This window comes from Musa acuminata, chromosome BXJ3-2 (assembly GCF_036884655.1).
Source record: "Musa acuminata AAA Group cultivar baxijiao chromosome BXJ3-2, Cavendish_Baxijiao_AAA, whole genome shotgun sequence".
Taxonomy (NCBI): domain Eukaryota; kingdom Viridiplantae; phylum Streptophyta; class Magnoliopsida; order Zingiberales; family Musaceae; genus Musa; species Musa acuminata.
This window is the reverse complement of record NC_088350.1, coordinates 25,296,173-25,316,404: the sequence shown is the minus strand read 5'-3', so window position 1 is coordinate 25,316,404 and position 20,232 is coordinate 25,296,173. Positions and strand designations below refer to the sequence as shown.

The window sequence follows — 20,232 nt, the reverse complement described above, 5'->3', positions numbered from 1 at the left end:
ATCAATATATATAGGACGACAGTAGAAATTGAAACTTCCTTCTCCCTACACTGCACAAATATTTATATAAAGGAAATGTTCATCCACAAACAGTGAACACATGAAGCAAAATCACAGAAAAATGCAAGCTTTTGAGGAACTCCACAAACGTACACAGCAGGAAGATTCAGAGCATGGTCTTGGAAGCCTTCCTAACCAGCAGAAGCCAACAGAGAACTCGATAGGCCAAGAAGAAACAGCACATGATTCCGACGTCCATCCACCTGGTGTCCTTGTCCAATCCTCTGGCCCTTAGAACATCACCACCCGTGAGAGAGCACACATCACCGAGCCAGGAGAAGCACTTGCCTCTCACGCTCCAGTACTCGTTGATCAGTAGGAAGTCCAGTGGATACCTGTAGAGGGAGATGTAGTACATGAAGATCCAGTACTTTGGGATGCTGTCCTTGGGAATGAAGTATCCCGAGAACAGGAAGAAGATCCCCAGGAATGTGCATATCAGAGAATTCCCCAGTATGAAGTCCGGTGAGACTGCACTGAGGAAGAGAACCAAGGAGCTGGCCATCAACACAATCATCCAGACTGCCAGCACGAAGAACATGAACGCGCTGATGGAGGGATTGAGGCCTACGAGCCAGTACACTGGCACTGCGAACAGAAGCGCCACCACCAGTAAGAAGGGGATGAAGACGACGGTGTTGGCTACCATGTAGGAGGAGACTCGATACATCCTCCTCGATGTCTCCCTCATGAGAACGCGCCGCTCCTGCAGGAAGATCGGTAGTGCTTCCACGGTGGAAGAGAGGAGGAAGCTGAGGCTGAAGGCGAAGAGGCCGAGCCTCTTCGCTATACCATCGGGATCCGACTTCACACGCAGGTAAACGGTGCCGAGTCCCAGCCCACCAACGATGGCTTGCATCGTTCTGGCGAGGAACAACTGCTTTGTTCTGTAGATTATCTTCCAAAACCTCCAGCTGAGTGTTCTCATCTCAGCTATCCGCGAGCAGTAGCCATCGTCTCTCTCAGGGTGGTCTCCCTCTAATCGTTCTTGGCTTGGCTCGTTGGGACAGTTAAAGGTCGCGTGTTTGGCACCGTAATCCTCCAATTGTTGGGTGATCTCCATGGCGAACTCCAACGGATTGACTCGGACAGGGATCTTGAATCCCAGCTGCGATATCGTCTGTGAGAGAGATTGGATGCTGCCATAATGAGCTAACTTGCCATGGGAGAGGAGCAAGAAAGACGAGACATATTGAAGGATCCGATAGCTCGGCTGGTGTATGGTTAGAATCAGGATCTGCTGCCTTGTTCGGGCCATGGAAGCGAGTAGCTGAACCACCTGCAACGCCGAGGTACTGTCGAGGCCCGACGTGGGCTCGTCGAGGAGGAGGATGGGCGGGTCGTGGATCACGTCGACGCCGATGGAGAGCCGCTTCCTTTCTCCTCCGGAAATCCCTCTAGTCTCCGCGTCCCCGACATAGCTATCGGTTACATGTTCGAGGCGCAGTTCTCGGATGAGTCCCTCCACTCTCTCTTCCATCTTTCTCTCGCTCATCCCTTTCAGCCGGAACTTGGCACTGAACATCAACGTTTCCTTCACGGTGAGGAGGGGAAGCAGATTGTCCTCCTGGGTGACGAAGCCACAGATCCTTCGCAGCTGGGCTGAGCTCGTCAGAGGATGATCGCCGAGGGAGATGCTTCTCGGATCGAAAAGCGAACTACCGGAACGGCCGGAGATGACACGGAGAAGGGTCGACTTCCCAGCGCCACTGGGTCCGACGACGGCGAGGATCTCCGAGCTGTTGGCAACGAAGGAAACTGATCTGAGGACCTCCACCGCGCGAGGCTCATGTTTGCGACGGAAGCACGAGCGGATCAGACTGGCCTCGGGCAGGACGGTGTAGCAGAGATTGGTCACGACCAGCTTGTTCGAGGCTTTCACGGGCGGAGGAGGGGATGTTTGGTAGACAGAAGAGGACGGGGAGCTGGATTCCGGAGGGGAGTCGGAGGTCGAGGAGTATTGCAACGTGGAGTTGACGTCGAGGCAGAGACTCTCCATTGCTGGCGAAGACAAGTACTCCTGCAGCTACTGGATGAAGAAGCGGGATTATGTCCCGTAAGAAACAAGGCGTTCGACGAAAGGTAGAGAGAGAGAGACGGTTTCGTGTGAGTTGGACCTAACCGTCTGAAAGCGTTCAATGGGGGTTGGAACCAACTGAGACCGGAGAGACGGTTTCGTGTGAGTAAGGATGGGTTGGCACCGTTAGGCGATCAGAATCAAAATGAATCATATTGAATACAATTTCACAAACACATTACGTGCTGCTTTGTATGTCACGGTTTGACCAGCCGAGTTGGGAATTTGGGTTGTGGTGATACTTCTGTACCGTAAAAAACGATGGCGGAACAGTTTCATCATCGAAGTGAGGTTTTGATTTCATCATACATCAAGACAATGCAAAAAGGTTTTGTCCGACGGTGACTTCGATCTCCTAATAACAAGCTGATGATGTGATCTTCTCACATCTTGCGTCGGCCGCGGATGTGGAGACTACAGGGAGCCTCGAAGGCCCTGTTTCACCTCCCACCAATGGTGACGGAGCCCACGATTTTGGCCCAACTCGCGCAATCCCACACTCGGAGCTCAACTCTCTGCCCGCCTGATCTCGCCTGGCGGCAGTCCCCCTCCGTCTTCGTCCCCAGTCATCCCAGCGAAATGCAAGTAAAACGTGGCGACGTCCACCATGCGGCCGCTCTGTTCGACAAAATGCCACGGCAAGGCGCGGGATCGAGAAACTGAAGAGATAAAAGGTAATTGGGAGATCTCATAAACTCTCAATTTGTTCTTGACTCTTAGTCGACATCATAGGATCTGTGTATGCTGCCATTGCTGATAAAAAACCTTGAGACAAAGAAATTTACTTCACCTAATCAGTAGTATATTTTGCCTGTTGAGAAGCTTTCTTTCAGGCCAATCATTGGTGTCAAAAGAACAAGTTGCAAAGCATGCTACCTGAAAGTGATGGGTGCATCATAAAATACACAATTTAGTCCGTGCATAGCGATCTACTGGTTGATGAGACAATTTGGTACACCTAATTCAATTGCAAGAGCTAGTTAATAGAGGAATAAGGAACCCTAGGGAGGGAAGAAGGTACCACCCTAAGGAGCTGCAAAGATCATCAACTGTTCCGTGGGCTTGAACAACGGAGATCGAGGTCCTCCTCCATGAAGCTCTCTGATTATGGAAAGGAATCTTGGTGTGGCAATGACATTAGGTGATCGACAAGGCATGGATGTTGACCCATCAACAAGGGCATAATACCACCAAGCCAATCCACTTCAAGAGAAGGATTTGATTAAGAAAAGGAAGTGGGTCAGATTGTGGGGTGATCATAGTGCTTTGGTTGAGAGGGGCTTCAGGGTTAACTATGCAATCTGTGCTTATCAAAGGCCCTGTGTTGTCAAAGTAATCTCACATCCTTGGCAACACAACAAAGCATGAGAAGAAATCCACAGCTCTATCTTATACTTTAGGGAACTTTCTTGTCTCGTATTGCCTGTTGGTTTTGTTGAGTTGCAAGGGTGAAGCAGGAGTCAGTAATCCAGTGTGCACCTGTACCTCTATCTTGCCAGGATCTACAGTGACAAAGGGTTTAGCCCTGACAAGAACCCATAGAAGAGAGTGACAGAACCATGAATGGTCAAGGCCCAACTTGAGATGATTTAGTTTTATAAAATGTCCTCCCCCATCCCTGGCCAGATGCTCTCTCTCTCTCTCTCTCTCTCTCTGGTGTAAGAACAACAACTGAGAGAAGCTCTCTGTGGCGATCCAGAAGAGAAGGTGAGCGTCTTTTTATCTCAGGAGGAGTATGCTATGGCTAGATCATGTATGCGAGTGTTCTTTTCCTTAATTGGCTCTCTTGTTTTGGTTCTCTTGCTGCAGAAGGCAGGTCAACGAAGGCAGGGTATCCAACAGGTGTAAGGATCCAATGAAGTGTATGAAAGGTGATTGTTTGTGTTGGTGAAAGGATCTTGGATGGAAAATCAAAGCGCTGGTGAAACTGGTCTTTCGCACTCTGGACCTTCAAGTCGACCTATGACACATGGAGTTAATGGAATCACACCTTCTGCCACAAATTTCTTGTACTGTTCCTCCATGTTCATCTCTTAGCTTCCGCTTCTTTTTCTTAATATGTTTGAAGACTAGTTGTTTGTGATTTCCCCGTTCTTTCTTCAGCTTCCTAGTTACGTTTCAAGTCCTATTTTGTGAAATCCTTTAGCTTTTGCATGAGCAGATGTAAGGCAGCTTATAATCTCTCTATCTTCCATTTTGACATATCCATCAGATCTTCCTTGTTGCCTTCTTTTATCATTCTGTGAAGAAATATTTGATCTTCTAGGTTCAGCGGATCTGCACCCTTTCATCGCCAGCCTATCATCTCTCTTAGTTTTTTGCTTCTTGTTAGTGTTTTATCTGTCTTAAGTCTTGGAATTATACTGCTTATTGTTGAATGAAAAGTTTTCTGGGTGCTTCACCAGTGACCAAGAAGGAGCTGCTTACTTTGGGGGGTTGGAAGAGGCTCTCATGCATGGAGTTGCTGGAATTAGGAGCGACGAAGAAAGGAAGTGTAAGCCTCTCCAGCCCAACACATCTAAGAGTCAATCATCCTTGGCTTGTGCTCCAACACAAACATGGAAGAGGGGTTTGAACTGGTCTCCTACCTCCGGGATCACAGCAAGCAGGAGACCAAGAATGATGTGATCCCACAACCACCTACCCACGGAAACCTACTCTCCAACTTTTTACTGTTCCATTCCTACTAGTTCTCTGCAGGCCTTGAACAGGAAAAGGAATAAGTTCACTTAGAAACATCATTGACAGAAGGCTATTTACTCCTTTGTGATTCTGACACAGTTTTATTGATCTTCTGCATGCAGCCCTTTTCGCAAGCAGACCCCCAACACTTGAGATCTTCCCATCATGGCCAATGAGATTTCAACAAATTCCCAAGGTATGGTCTTACCTTTTGACTCCTAGAAATTGACTGTTGCACTTCCTCCTTTAATGCCAACAGTGGAATTCGCAGCCAGAGGAGAGCGCCGATTCAGGATCTGTACAGAACACAATTTCCCAGCTGGACTCAGAGTCCCCGGTGAGCAGAAAAGCTTCATCAGAACAGTCAGAAGAGCAGCAGCAAGGAACAATGGCAGGTGATGGGGCACCAAACCAACAGCTCAGAACTCAAGAAAAGGTACGAATTCATGTGGTTTCTTCCTGTCATGGCATCACCGAACCCTTCCAATCCCATAATCACCATACATGAGCTGCACGATAGTCTTCTCTCTCAATCGGAAGGAACAAGGTCCAATCTTAAGATCTCGATTCTCCTCCTGCTTGTGGCTCTTACTGATCCTGGAACAGAGTTTTACCAGCACTCATCCCAAGAAACGATACAAACTCCAACAAGTTGACATCTGGTTTGACATCATCTAACTGCTGACTGCTATTCTTAGCCTGCGTATCCAATCTCACAAACTCCAAGAAGATCAACAGCTTTTACATCGAAAAAGACAACATTTATTTGATTTATGTAATTGAACATCTTCATCAGTACCTACTGCTAATAATTAAGAGTCTACCAGACAAAAGGCCACATCATTAAGGTTGATGTTTTCCCAGTCGTCAAACAGGTCTTGAAACCAAATATTCTTCAGCGTCTTCTTCCAAACACTATCGCACAATCGGGATTTCAAGACATCGAAATCTCGACTTCTTCGTTGCCTAACATCCCATGCTTATGAATATTTTACGGGAATAGCATTAAATGGTGGTAGAAAAATAGCTAGACAGCAGTTGTCAGTGTGCTACAGTAAGTGTATATGGCTCTTATTTCCTCCTCCCATCACCATGCATGGTTTAACAAAACCATTTGCCATGCCTTTCATGTGGCAGAGAAATGTGGTTGGTGGTTCTTCTTCAGAGAAGGATGGGAAAGTACTAGATGCAAAGGTTGCGTCTCTCTCTCTCTCTCTCTGTATATATTTTATATTTGTATCAACGTAGCTAATTAAGTATTTTTGCGTGTATGCGTATGCATGCACAGAATTATAGTTCAGGTAATGCTTTCTGCATGTGCTTCAGTTTACAGCCTTGAGCATCTTCTGTACATATTAAATGTCAAGTATCCAGTACGGTAGAACAAACAAGACATGCACATTTGTGTGGCTGTGTGTTGTGGAAACATAGAAAGAAGAACTCTCCGGCGTTTGACTAAGGCTCACCTTTTTTGTTACTGCAGACGTTAAGACGCTTGGCTCAGAATAGAGAAGCTGCAAGAAAAAGCCGGCTAAGAAAGAAGGTTGGTTTGGCTTGAGATTTGTTAGGGTAATTGTAGTCTACTTCTTCGGATCGAGGAAAAAATGATTGATTTGACACAATGTGCTTCGAAGTGACAGGCTTACATACAACAATTAGAGTCCAGCAGAATCAAACTTACTCAGCTGGAGCAAGATCTCCAGAGAGCTCGAGCACAGGTAGAACCGAGCATATCTAACCAACCTTGATTGGTTTCCCTGTGCTATGTATCGACTCATTTTCAATTCTTTGGTTTCCAGGGTCTCTTCTTGGGAGGAGGCAGTGTAGGTGATACCATCAGCTCTGGTATGAAGCTCTTCCATTGCAGTCGATATGTTGTTGTAGAGATTTCGTTTCTTATACTAGATTTTGACATGGAATACTGCAGTTTTTGACATGGAATACTCCCGATGGTTGGAAGAGAACTATAAGAAGATGATGGAGCTTCGAGGAGGTCTACAAGCGCATCGTCAAGATGGAGATCTCAGGGTCACAGTAGACGAATGCCTCGCCCTCTACGACGAGCTCTTCCAGCTAAAAGCCACAGCAGCCAGATCAGACGTCTTCCACGTTCTCACCGGCTTGTGGACAACACCTGCCGAGCGGTGTTTCCTATGGATGGGCGGATTCAGGCCCTCCGAGCTGCTAAAGGTTGAACTCTCAGCCATTTGCCTTCACTTCCTCCCACAGCTAGATTGCTCTCATCCTCCTCATCATTAGTATGCGCTCGTTTCTGCTGCAATGACCAGATCGTACTGCCTCAACTGGATCCCTTGACGGAGCAGCAAGTAGCAGGGATATGTAGCCTCCAGCAATCTTGCCAACAGGCGGAGGAGGCGCTCTCGCAGGGCCTCGAGCAATTCCTCCGGTCGCTTGCTGATACTGTGACCGGTGACTCCCTCGTTGACAGCTCCAGTACTGGGAATTACATGAGTCAAATGGCCATTGCATTGGGGAAGCTTGCCAATCTCGAGGGATTCCTCCGACAGGTCCTCTTTTCTTTGCTCAATTCTCTTTCTTGCATCGCCACCTGCTAATTACCCGACTTGTGAGCCGGTCATGGAAGTATGCATTAATCAAAATCTTTCTATGTATCACTAGGTTTGTTGCACTGTTAGAAACTTGATATTGATCATAAACAACACTTCCATCAACATCGGTCAGATGAATGTAGAAACACTAGAAATTGTCGAGGGGGCCAAATACATCTGATAGTCTCTTATCTGAATACATGAGATATATTTCCCACATGTGTTCCAATTTTTGCTCAAGTTGCGAGCCTCTTTCTCTCTGGATGTGGTGATTTCAGGCCTCTGGCATTTGTTACTAGTTAAGGTGTGAGCATGAATCCTTGCATCCTTCTCTTGGGTCCCACATGAAGGATTTTGAGGATGGAAGGCTCTAGATTTGGCCACTCTTCCATTCCCAACATCTTTTTGCAATAACCCAATGGCTTGTAGCTTTTCAGGATGGAGTCCATGGAAAGTGTTCTTGGTATATATTCAAGTGAACCTATCACATTGCCCTTTCTTCTGGTTTTGTTTTTACCTTTCTCTTCCATTTTATGCTTTCTCTTCTTCGGTACTTGGTGCATATACCCATCAAAATCAAAAGCTAGATGGACAATCTTCTGATGTTGAAGTGCCTCACAAAATATTCAGATGTTGCTGTCCATGCATAGTACCATGAAAAAGACACAACAACCCATCCTTCTCTGCCCTCGGGTGAGGCCAATCATCCTATATTTCTTTTATCTACATGATAAGGTTTTCATCAACAATGGGCCAACATCTTGACAAACCAAAAAATAGTAGCATACTTCTCCGTTTGTCTTTCCTCTTCTTCAGTGGGACAGGTCAATAATGTTTACTTGGTCTATCTCCCATATCTTCTTTATATATAATCTATGATTGTCCTGATGAATTATTCTTGGTCATGATCAATTGTAAGAGATCCTCTCTCTTTCTTTATTCCCACTCAAGGACAGCAGATCATCTCAGTTGACTTGAGATCATATCTTGTGTCTCTGGTAACTAGTAAAAGTTGTTTTCCTAAGCTTATATTTCTTCCATGTTTAGTCTTGCTTAAGCTTTTTGACTTTGTAATATACACAGGCCGACAATTTAAGACAGCAGACTCTTCACCAGATGCATCGAATTCTAACAATAAGACAAGCAGCAAGGTGTTTCCTAGCCATTGGCGAGTATCACAGCCGCCTCCGTGCTCTCAGCTCTCTTTGGGCTTCTCGACCTAGAGAGTAAGATTTCAGAATTCAGGTTGCTTCATTTAAGATTTCAGAATACACTCAGCAGCTCCAAATCTTGCCATAAATCTCATCATTTAAGGTTGCTTCAGAATTCAGCTCCACTAATAGTCAGAACTATGTGTTGGATCGCTCATAGAAGTCAGACTATGCTCAACAGCCAATAATAAATAACACAGGAAATAGTTCCAAGTTGACAAGTAATTGATTCCTGTTAGCCTAAGAACAATCGGACATCCTTGCTAATCTGTCGTGACTTGTCTCGAGTCGCTTCTTCCTTTCTTTTCTTTTGGAGATTGCAGGATGAGATAAAAAGGGCGCGCTAATAGTTGATATCTTGTGTCAGGAACTCGATCAACGAGAGCGCCATGCCGCTAACCGCGGACCTACAAATAGTTCACCAGCCACTGCAAAGTCATTTTCCGGCCTTCTGAATGAACATGTTGACTTCATGTTAACAGATGGCGAAAGGTTTTGGCGTCATGCCAATCAAAAAGTCAATATCTTTTTTACGGAGGAGGAAGGAAGGAAGCACGAAAGGAAAAGTGATGAGTAATGGGGATGGCTGATCCTTTTCGTCACAATGTATCATTAGGTCGGAATACCCTTCTTCTTTGGCAGCTGTGGATTGTTTTAGTATCATTTAGCATGAAGAAGAGGAAGATTAGGACTTGTCTTTTATGGAGTAGCTTCAAAGATCAACCACCTCCTCTATGTAAAGAGAGTTATTATTTATTGTGAATGCGGGGGGCTCTTCCACGCTGCTATTTAAGTCCCGAGGTGGGGTATAGCATACTTAAACAACGTCGACGTCGGTGCCATCAGGAAGCAGACATGAACGCCGTCAGCTGGCGCCCCTCACACAGAGAGATAGGGTGGTTGGAGGAAGACGATGACAAGAGTAGATGGGGTTGGCAATAGGGTAAGCGGCTTAAGCTGTCTCCACATCCGCTCCACCAATTAAAATATCCCGCGGATTAAGTTAATAATGGATATAATAAAATCATTGTTCCGTACAAAAACAAATAATTGAAATGACATATATATATAATATTATAAAAGAATCTATTACTCTTTAAGAATTTTTAGTTTTCTTCCTATTGATATTGATACAAATTTATTGTAAATTTATTAAGGATTCTTTTTTTTTTATATAGTGATCGAATGCAGGACGAGGTAGAGAGAACACGTGTCATCATTTATATATACTTCTCAATCTCATCCTAATCCCGAATCAATTCGTGACACTTAAGAACACAAAGGGGAACCGATTCTACATTCTGATGTGATAGCAATTAAACTGCTTTATATAAGTTAACACATGTATTAATAGATGAATTATCCAGATTAGTTCATAACATAACTATTGACAGCAAAAGGATTCTTTTTGCCTTGATCGATGATGTTCATCGAGCACAGATGCAAATGTTCTAATGATGATTGCCTGCATGAAGAACAGTTCAGTAGGTTATCATCATAACATGATAATATGATGTCGTTGTGAACCTCCTATGTTTCGATCGAGACCAACAATTCATGTGCTGCCAAAACTAGTGTTTCACGGCTTTGCCGAAGCCTTTTTCCTGCCCTTTATGTACACACACACACCATAGAGAACGCATGTCAGCACAAAAGTGTCATTACACCATGGAAAATACTATGTATATTATCTGACAACGATACGAGATCGCGTACCCAAAAGAAGAGAAAGAAAAAAACACGAGTTAAATAGCAAAAAACGAAACATATTTGCCAACGTAGTAAACAAAGAACAAAACCGGTAGTAACGAGTGCATGTCGTTTGTGACGCAGTGTGTGGCTGTCTGTCAGGTGCATGTCTCTACGTGCGTGCCATGCATCTATATATATCGTTCACGGCGTCTGCGGCTTCTTCGGGCTGCCGTTGTGGTGCAGTGGGTCCGGTCCCGAGGGGGCCCACCTCAGCTCCGGCCTCACCACTTCCGCTGTCGCCAATCCTGCCTCCGGTGGTCGCCGGTCTCTCTGCTCGAACGCCTCCTGCTTCGCACCATGTACCTGTAAATGCCAAAGGAGAGGAAGCATCTATCACCGAATGGAACAGTCGATAGATAGCATGATCCTTGAAATGAAGCCATGGTCTTCGGAGGAAGGAGTAGTGACCTCGCTGCTTCCATCCTTGGGCGGAGCAGTCTCCCGATTCAAGCAGCTGCCCGACTCACCTTGACAACCTGCATGGCGAACGGACAAAACGTACTCTTAGGGTTATAAAGATGCAACAGAAGGTGATGGAGGAAAGAGGCGAGAAGAAGAACCTAAACGACGTCCCTCAGCCCCCAAGCAGAAGGCCAACAACAGCAGAGAGCACCATAATACGAGCCGGAACAGATCCATCGGTCTCCTCTCTTCTGGTGGCCTTTGCAGATCGATCTCCTAAAGCTGGATGTTGCTGTATTTATAGCTCGACATAAAGGAAGAAGAAGATGATGACGATGTTCCTTGTTTGGTTTCGCCCCCTTTAATTAAGACGAGGAGATCTGCGATGGGACTAAAAGAGTGTGTGGGGAGAATGATTACATCCAACTGCGAAAGATCCAAGTAATTGCCTACCGCCGGCGCGACAGAATCATGTGCAACGGACATGCGCCGTAAGCAACGAGCTTTCTGGCGTCCTCCTCCGGCACTTGCCGACGCGACCCTCTCCAGTCCGCCACTTATGGCCTCCCTCCTCCTGACGTCAACCGGATCTCGTCGCCATAATTGGCATCAGCCACCGCTACAAATCTTCTTCCATTCGTCAGCTCTCGTACTCTCTCCTCATCATTGCTGCAAGTAATTACACATAGCAACACAAAGAGAGCATATACTCGTCTCGTTAGAGAGCCCGTTTTGCTGCACCGTGCTCTCGTCAACTTGGACGTTACCATATTGGGACGAAACCTGTGGGAGTTCTCCGAGGAAACAGCTTCGATCGAGTTAAGAACACGATCTACGTTGACGTAGGCGTGAGGCCATTCTAATCATCTCCCCCAGCGAGCCGATCGTTTCATGGATATGGGCAATCATTTTGATTTGATGCACGAGTTACGTTTAGTTGCAGCGATGACGTATCGGCGTCAGTCTACAGTCAGCGAGTACTACTGATACAGCAACTGTCCGTGAATCAAAGTAGAAGATTAAGTCCCGACGACGATGAGAGAGTGACGGGAGTCCGCTGCTGCTTATCATTCATCATTATCCCTTTTCCGTCTCAGATCGGATGGTCGTCAAGATCTGGACTTTGTTCGACACAGCCGCCGCCATGGTTCTCCTGTGAAGCCATCCATCATTACTCGCAACCGACGCATCTACATCCTCCGTGACGCAGAATATGGATCCTTGTCGCCATAAGCAGGACACTTGGTATACGTGTTGGTGCAACGGCAGTCGCAGGGCATCCTGGAATCTCTCACTTGGATACGGATTCAGCATAGTAGAGCGGAGAACGAAGCCAGTAAGATATGGGAAGAGAGTCCCAACAGTGATCAAACGGCATATTCTTAGAACAAGACAAACGCTCCTCTGATATGGGAAGAGGGGAAGGAAGAGCTACGAGACTTTAGTGGATAAGATGAACGCAATGCATATGTTTGATTGTATGATAAGACAAATTTTCTTTAGATATAAAATTCACTAATGCCGTGTACATATTCTGATGTTTATATATCTTTTTATGATCTATCATAAATAATATATCATATATATATATAGTTGGGGATCAATTTTCCCTTCTTCCTTGCAAGCGCCACCATTTACCCACTCTATCACATGAAGGCATCACGTGATACGACACCACTACCACGCCCTTCTCTTCACGCTTTCGCCCACCCGAATCCGGCGATGGGACCCGCCGCACAACGAGTGTTACACTTGTAAACGCGTCAAATGAACAGTGGCTTGGCACGGCGTCCACTGCGCCACGCCACTGCACCTCATCCTTCCGAAATCGTAACGTCCGTTTCCCCGCCGGGTACGTTTATCGTGACCTTTCCCTCCACGCACCCTGAAAACATACGTTTACGTGCCCATCTCAGTTTATTTTACGAAGTAGAAGTGGACGACAGTATGCCATGTCGGATTATTGTGCAAGTGGGTTTAGATCGTGGGTCGCCGTAAAATAAGACAATTCTCCGCCACGCCTCGCTTCCACCTCGATTACAGAGCTAATAAATGATGGACAACAAAAATACCTAAATTCCTGTTTTACCCTTACGGTGTTGCCCTAAATTACCACACCAGTTCACGGCCGCGCCGCTCTATATGGCCGCAAACTGTTGCCCCCGCCTCTCCCTGCTCTCTCCCCTTGCTTGCTTCTCTTGTCTCTTTCTCTCTCTCTGTCTCTCTGGTTTCTCCTATGGCAGAGTTTGCGCCGAACCTGGACGACGGCGAGATGTGGCTGCCGTCGGAGATAATCGCCGACCTCGGTCTCCGCCGCTTGCACCATTCCAACGCCGCCGCCGCCGCCCGAGTCCGCGGCGCATACCACCACACCTTCGACGTCGAGGGCCTCGCGAGCCAGCTCGCGGCACTTAGCCCGCTCGACCGCGTCCAGCGCCTCCCCGCCGCTAAGCTGCCGCCCGTTCTCCCGCCTCATTACGAGGTCTCACCTCGTCTCTCTCTCCCCGTTCTCTTCGTCAGCTCTGCATGACCCCATTTCCGTTTTAGTTGCAGGGGTTGAAGCCTGTCGGACCGGCGGTCCGGTTCGAACTGGAGGAAAGGGAGTTGGGGACCGGGTTGGGTCGCCCCGTCTATGGCATGGGGTTCGGAGCCTGTTCCCGGCCGGGGGTGACCCGGCCTGGCCCGACGCAGGCAGCTCAGGCGCAGGCATGTGGACCGGAAACGGTTTGCGTCTCTTCTCTTCTCTCCTTCTTCTTCTTCGTTCGGTCTGTCCTTGAGATGCCGTGCAAAACTCGGTGGCTTAAGGGCTCTGGGTTTCATGGACGATCAGGTGGAGGCATTTGGTCGGGCTCCGCAGAGGCCACTGCGGCCGATCCAGAGCCGGCTCGGCACTGTTCGACCGGGTGGTCAAGGGAGAGAAAGCGGAGGAGGGACCGGTGTGTTCCTCCCGCGGGTGATCAACAACAACGAAGCGAGGAAGAAGCATCACAGTAAGTTTGCATGTCGAAGCACTTCCTCTAATGTCGATGTGTACGCGATATCGTCTCAGCCATTGTTCTGTGAAGTACTTCATGAACTGAAGCTGTTCGCTTTGTGTTTGTTTGTCCCAACCCCTTGATCCCTACGAACGCAGTACACATCGACTGCTGTTTTCACAGACTTTTCCGCGTCTAAAGGTCACAATTGCATCTCCTATTGCTGCTGTCTCATCAAAATGACATTTTTTTCTGCAGACGCGACGGGAGGAGAGCAACAGAAGCAGCAGCCAACGAGAAGCACGGCGATGTGGAAGCTGGAGAGGCCATTTCAGCCGACCTCCGAGATGCGCCTTCCCCAGGAATGGACTTACTGAGACCAAGGAACCTCCCACCTCCTTCCTCCACCGGAGGACGTTGTTGCAGTGGTGGTAGAACTGGAAACAGATGGAACTACAATAAAAGTTCGAGGACGATGTTACTGATGCTCCGTTCTTCTCTCTGTCTCTGTCTCTCTCTCTCTCTCTCTCTCTCTCTCATGTTGCGTGTCCTCGTTTAGCTTTAGGATAAAGTACATATATATATATATATATATATATATATATATAAAGTGTGTATCGAAACAGGTACCTGACCTCCTATTGGCTGCGAGAACCAGGATTGTTGTGGGGCCCATTCTATCAACTAATAGGAGATGACCCGTGGGTTGATCATGTGGGTTGGTCTTCTCCGGGCACGGTTCTCGACGCACGGATATTGATGGCAGACTGCAGCACTGCGGGCAGGCCTGGGTGTTTCCCTTCCTTTGTGGGGCTTTGGGGGGTTTCATTGAGGGTGTCATGGGGAGGAGCAGGAAAGGCATTGAATGCTTGTGGTCTTGTGCACAGTGATCAGCTCTCTGTGTTGGGAAATCTCTGTCGATCTGGTCAAACCGCGGTCTCCCGTGGCCTGCTTCGATAGAGCCACGTCTTTGGCCTGCTGCTATTTTATTCTGTGGGACGAGGGACAATGCATCGGATGCTGGCGAACACAGAAAAGTTCTACTCGGAAATTTATCGGAAAACATCTGAAGGAGATCAGTTTGCCACTGCAAATGATGAAAAGGTCACATCCCTCTTAAATTATAATTAAAGAACATGGCTGAGTCAGAGAACATATGAATTAATAATATTATCTTATTTTATTAAGATGCATAAAAAGAGTAGCTATGTGGATGAGGTAACTATGTGCTGACTGTTAAACACTGTTATTTGAGAAGAGATGAGAGAAATCCACGATCCAAATAGCTTGCTCAGGCTTACCAGGCTGACATAAAATTTTGGGTTAGAAACACTTACCATGGATCAAAGGTGAGCTTTATTGCAGCTGAAGAAATAAGATTGAGCATGATATAACGAGTTTGAATTCAGCTGCCGCCAAGCAGTGCAAATCGATGTAAACTTCAGAAATCCCAAGTGACGATTCAGAGGCCATGACTGGGTGGTTTTCTCATCTTTTATCGTAAAGATCAGTGAAAACATTCTCTGATCAAAGTTCTTCAGAGATTACAGGCTAGTAATGTAGCTGAGAACTGTGCAGCCAGATAAGGGAGTACAATAAGAAGGAGAAATTTAACTTAAACCTACCTCAAATTCACTTTACTGGACATAACAACTCAAGAAAAAGTTATTGTCAGTCGCTCAAGTTAGTCTTCTGCTTCTGCTGCAGTTGTCGAGTCAATGACTTTTTGACGCACAAATTGCCCTTTCACTCTTGGTCGCTGCTCTGCTAGCTTTTGCCTACTTTGGTACCTAACCTGTCAAAACAAAATTAGAGTAAGAAACAGAAGTGCCACATATCTCAAATACAAGCATATTGTGTCCAGTGTTTAGATTAAAGAGAACAATATATACTTGCACGCAAATTTGAAAATGGAATTGGTCTGCAAACACGCTCTCAATGTATTAACTGTAGCTTTCCAAAAGAGACTGACAGAAGCTGATAAATAGCTTTTACTGCTTAATAAAGAATACAATAAAAAACTGTCGGTTTAATACATGATTCATCTTATCGATCTACCGATATATTAATTAACTATCGATATGATACATATCGAGTTGTACTGAATTATACTGAGTATACCGATACATGAGATAAAAATATACGAAAGTTGATTTAACGTACTATGATTGACACATTCTGTTATCATAAGTTGACAACATAATTTGTTAATTATTATTTTGTAACTTAAGATTGCAACTAAGGTAGATTTCTAGGCTCTTCCAAATCCTAATTTTCCATCAAGAACAACTATGTCTACTATTAATGTTTGTCTAAGTAAGATAATTTTTTTTCTTTGAAATGAAGAATGAGTTATATTAATGTCTATCATGCTAGATAAGATTATGCAACACTAACATGGTTCTCTTTGAAATTCCACCTAGTGTTTGAACAATGTAAAACCAAGCTAGAAACATATGCCAGTGTGCAGAATAACCAATGAAAGCTAGTGCAAAAAGTAAACCAATTACCTTTTTCTCAAAGCATCGGTCTTTTCTTTTTAAACGGAATTTTATTAATGCAGCTTCTCGGGGAGAAAGATGACAATCCAAACCTTTCCTGCCAGAGTTCTGGACACCACTCTCATTTCCACTTTCTATAGCATTAAAGGTGCTTGCAGGAGCTTCTGTTGTTTTGTCGCAATCATTTGTTCCACGATCGTTGTAAATATCTAGGCTAGAGCTGGCACTTTGAATGGCTTGTTCGGAGGGAATGCATGAGGAATCTCCTGGACCCCCTAATTCTGTCTCAGCATGATGTCTAGAGTAGCTGAATTGATGATAATCTTCATGGCCGTGATATTCAAGTTGCTGAGTATTATTCATAATCTGACTTTCGTGGTGAATATATTGTACAGAACTATCCTGAACCATTCTTTTCTCTGAGGAAGTTGAATTGTTTGGATGTAAGAACAGTGGTTGCACAGTAGCACCAAATCTGGTTGACAACCTCTGGTAAGGAATTGCTCCAACAGGTACTGGCAATGACAAAAAGTTATATTGAGGGTGTGAAGCATCATCATGTATCGGATGAGAAGATAAAATGCCACCATCCTCCTTGTTGCTATCAGAAGAAATTTGAAAATAAATGGCAGCTTCAATTGCTTTACTCCGATCAGATGTCAGCATTTCTTTAGAAGATAGGGCATGACATGTTTCACTAAAAGAGCTATTATATAGGTTGGCACGTTGCTGGGTTTCTTCAACAGATTCCTTGGTGCCAATGCATAAAGAAGTTAAAACTGGCTTTTGAGAAGAATGCTGCATCTTCTTATCACTGTACCTACAAGGCATATTACTCAGAACCTTGTCCTAATAAACTTCGTTGCAGATAACAACGAAATATTATATTAATTCAGATGAAATTTCAGCTGTGTAAAACTTTTTAATGGCATTATCAAGAACGAAGGAGAGATTATGATTTGCAAACACTATCAAAACCAAGAGCAATGGAACTCTACAACTAAAAGTAAGCTGGAGGTTTTCTTGAGAAGATTACCTTGAAAAAGCAGAGGCATTAGAATGGTTCAGTACATGCTTTTCTTTGAACTCCAGATTCACACAGCCATCAAGTTGTGGTCTTCTCAAGGAAAGTTCAAGTAGCTGGGAAGAACCAAAGTCAGATATACATTTTCCATGAGAGCATGTTGAAGCTTCACATGGTATATCTTCCATAGAAGAAACCCTTTCCATAGCTGCAGGAACACATCTTCTGCTAGTTGTTGGCTCAATAAACTCTATCATGTTCTGGAAAGATTCATTTGTAGCATCAGGCTGATGATATGGTTTAGGATCAAAGTCCTCATCCTTCTGCAACCTCACACACACCTGTTTTTGCTCCTTACATACGGATCTATTATACCAATAATTCTTATCCTCCCTTTGCTCAGCTAAGATAGTACTTTGAACTGAATGATTTACTTGGACTGTAGGTCCAGAAGTCTTATCTGCAAAAATGTGAAACCTAATCAGCATAAGAAATTATTATTAAGCTCATCATCCCAAAAGGACATGTTGAATAAATAATGGTTGACAACCTCTGGCTTCATGACCTTTATAGTTCTTCAATTGATTTGCCACTATTATTGTACCATCATTGAGCTGCTCTGCTTTTGGTTCAGATTCCCTGTTCTCCTCCACAGATTGAAGAATTTCTATATGCTTTTGCACACTTTTGCTCTGAGCCTCTGGCTTACTGCCAGAACTCTGATAAAACATCAATTAACTATTGTGAGACACCAAAGAAATTAAACAACTCAGATTGTTTTTAAATGTACTTCACAAGAACAATCAACCATTCGTAATAGACACTATCCACTTAATCAGTTATTTGAACATCAATTTTTCAAGTCACATACCTGAGCATCATCCTCATCACTGTTTTCCCCTGTCTTGGATCCATCACCAGCATTGACACTCACATGATTGCTAGCAGCATTATTGTCGGAGGCATTTGTAGCATTATTTGACTACATCAAGAGTATAGTTAGGCAATTTGTCATCAGATGATTCACAAAAATAAATCGAGTGGCAGAGTCTATGACTCATTTGTTATCATAAGAAAGTATGATGAACCTACACAATGTCTCCTCCAAACATGCTGCCATAAGTTCCGTAGCTCATTCTTCCTCACTGGTTTCACCAGAAAATCTACAGCACCCTTTAGCATGCATTTGAGCACTACACCAATGGAATCTTGAGAAGACATCACTGTAACAGAAAGCACCATTCTAGCGATGTCAAGATGAAGACAACATATACATGACAAGAACTAGTTCTCCTCGAAGCTTCAGAGTCTCCTAAGTTACAAGGTTAAGGAAAAAATATCCACCAAGCCATGCTATGGTGACATTGAGATTCGATTGACTTCGATACCAATATTTTCAATTCTCAAATCAGGCAACTTTACTATATAGTAAGGCATACAGTGATGACTACAAAGCAAGTCATATAAAGATAAATAGCTGACGCAATAAACAAAAAGATCATAGCTTGATGCGAACTTTCAAGGAAGTTTCAGTTTTGGGTGATTCAATCCAAAAATACACATGGTTTGTTTGGCGACTTACTGATCACTGGAATGTTCTTGCACTCCTCGGCAGCCATGATCTTGGAGAGGAGCCCAATCCCGGACAGCGAAGGCATCTCCACCTCGGTGAGCACAAGATCGAACTTGTAGCACTTCAACTTCAAGACCGCCCACGCCTTGAGCCCATCCGCGACGGCCGCAACTGCACCCAACGACCGCCAATTTCAACCAACAAAGCGACGAAGCCAACCGATCGGGGGGGAGGAGAGGGGAAATACCGTGGTAGCTGCATTTGCGGAGCAGGGCGGCGACGATGTGCCGGGTGGAGTCATCGTGCTCGACGAGGAGGACCCGAAGGGATCTCCGGGGCAGGAACCGCTCCCACCGGATCACCTGCCGCTCGGAACTGGGGCCGGCGGCTGCAGTGCTCCCCCTCTCCGGTCCTCCGCCGTCTCCCGGCGCGACCCCCGTCATCTCCCCTTCGTCCCCCCTTGCGCCGGCCTCCATCGTGCCGAAGGGAGAAGAAGAAGAAGAAGAAGAAGAAGAAGAAGAAGGAGGAGGAGGAAGGAAGGAAGGAAGAGGAGGCGATGTAATATTTGGGCTGGGGGGAGAGAACGGAGGAAATCCGTGGCCAAGCTGACTCGAACGGACGTGAGAAATATCTCGTGGCCATGGCGAGTGCGGATCCGGCATTCCACACATACCATACATCATTCTGAACCAACCAAAAACTCCCCATAGACGAGGCTGATGTCAGCGAAACGTCGGCCGATGTAACTCTCCTTCTACGATTGGATGGTAGAGCCCGTTCCACCCCTGGTGTCGTGCAGCGGATCGTCAATGGGAGAAATGACGGCCACGTCAGGAAGGTGGAACACGAAATAGGTCATTAAAAGGATCCGACGTGGCAGCGTCGGAGCCACTCCTTCGCTTGCAGTGCTCGCCACCAACCATAGCCACCGCTCTCTCCTCCCCTCTCACCTTCAGATATTTTCATCCCACACTATCTTCTCCTGTGGCTAAAATTACACCAATACCCCTCTCAAACCCTTCTTTTTTTTACTGTTGCTTTAAATTTAATTTTAGCATATATATTACTAATGTTATTTTATATAAATTTTAATCATTAGAAATGATTAACATGATTTTTCTGGGTGAATATTAACACAAGTATGATGTGATAAAATAATTAAGAATAAGTACAATAATTCCAAACCCTGAAAGGATAGATATGTGAAAGAATCCCTCCTTTAATATCTGCCTCATCCCTTGCAATGAGATCTTTGTGGGCTTGCATCATAGCAGGACAACCATTAGTTTTCTTGGAGCCAAGGGAGTGCCATGGATGTGTTGGGTCCCACTTCTCCAGGGGATAGAAAGATGTGGGACAATCCAAAGCTTGCATGAGAGAAGCTGGCATTTGCCATTTGGATTTT

The 20,232-nt window shown here is 45.4% G+C and overlaps 4 protein-coding genes across 7 annotated transcripts; 2 read left to right on the top strand and 2 right to left on the bottom strand.

The window, feature by feature from the left end:
- Positions 1–2,117, bottom strand: LOC135631506 (ABC transporter G family member 23-like). Its single transcript, XM_065139243.1, has one exon. It carries the CDS (start codon positions 2,057–2,059, stop codon positions 167–169), a length of 1,893 nt encoding a protein of 630 aa, XP_064995315.1. The 5' UTR covers positions 2,060–2,117; the 3' UTR covers positions 1–166.
- A 1,575-nt stretch (positions 2,118–3,692) lies between these two features.
- Positions 3,693–9,386, top strand: LOC103976160 (transcription factor TGA2.3). 2 transcript variants are annotated; one of them, XM_009391363.3, is made up of 13 exons: positions 3,693–3,844; positions 3,947–4,146; positions 4,543–4,631; positions 4,942–5,015; positions 5,091–5,255; positions 5,957–6,013; positions 6,303–6,362; positions 6,460–6,537; positions 6,619–6,664; positions 6,747–7,009; positions 7,108–7,347; positions 8,473–8,615; positions 8,968–9,386. In XM_009391363.3, the coding sequence occupies exons 2-13, from the start codon at positions 4,040–4,042 to the stop codon at positions 9,053–9,055; spliced, it is 1,410 nt and encodes a 469-aa protein (XP_009389638.2). In that variant the 5' UTR covers positions 3,693–3,844; positions 3,947–4,039; the 3' UTR covers positions 9,056–9,386. The 2 variants fall into 2 exon arrangements, with proteins under 2 accessions (XP_009389638.2, XP_009389639.2); XM_009391364.3 differs by lacking the exon at positions 5,957–6,013 and having other exon boundaries at positions 3,694–3,844.
- A 3,555-nt stretch (positions 9,387–12,941) lies between these two features.
- LOC135632001 (uncharacterized) lies at positions 12,942–14,214 on the top strand. The gene is made up of 4 exons (XM_065140237.1): positions 12,942–13,236; positions 13,308–13,478; positions 13,585–13,744; positions 13,988–14,214. The coding sequence occupies exons 1-4, from the start codon at positions 12,991–12,993 to the stop codon at positions 14,104–14,106; spliced, it is 696 nt and encodes a 231-aa protein (XP_064996309.1). The 5' UTR covers positions 12,942–12,990; the 3' UTR covers positions 14,107–14,214.
- Positions 14,215–15,205: 991 nt separating this feature from the next.
- Positions 15,206–19,326, bottom strand: LOC135632000 (two-component response regulator-like APRR3). Of its 3 annotated transcripts, none has more exons than XM_065140235.1 (8): positions 19,075–19,326; positions 18,837–18,998; positions 18,347–18,477; positions 18,126–18,236; positions 17,805–17,973; positions 17,267–17,714; positions 16,240–17,044; positions 15,206–15,524 (listed from the first exon to the last, which is right to left on the bottom strand). In XM_065140235.1, exons 1-8 carry the CDS (start codon positions 19,301–19,303, stop codon positions 15,414–15,416), a joined length of 2,166 nt encoding a protein of 721 aa, XP_064996307.1. In that variant the 5' UTR covers positions 19,304–19,326; the 3' UTR covers positions 15,206–15,413. The 3 variants fall into 3 exon arrangements, with proteins under 3 accessions (XP_064996307.1, XP_064996308.1, XP_064996306.1); XM_065140236.1 differs by having other exon boundaries at positions 16,240–17,050; positions 17,820–17,973; XM_065140234.1 differs by having other exon boundaries at positions 16,240–17,050; positions 19,075–19,324.
- Between the last annotated feature and the right edge of the window lie 906 nt (positions 19,327–20,232).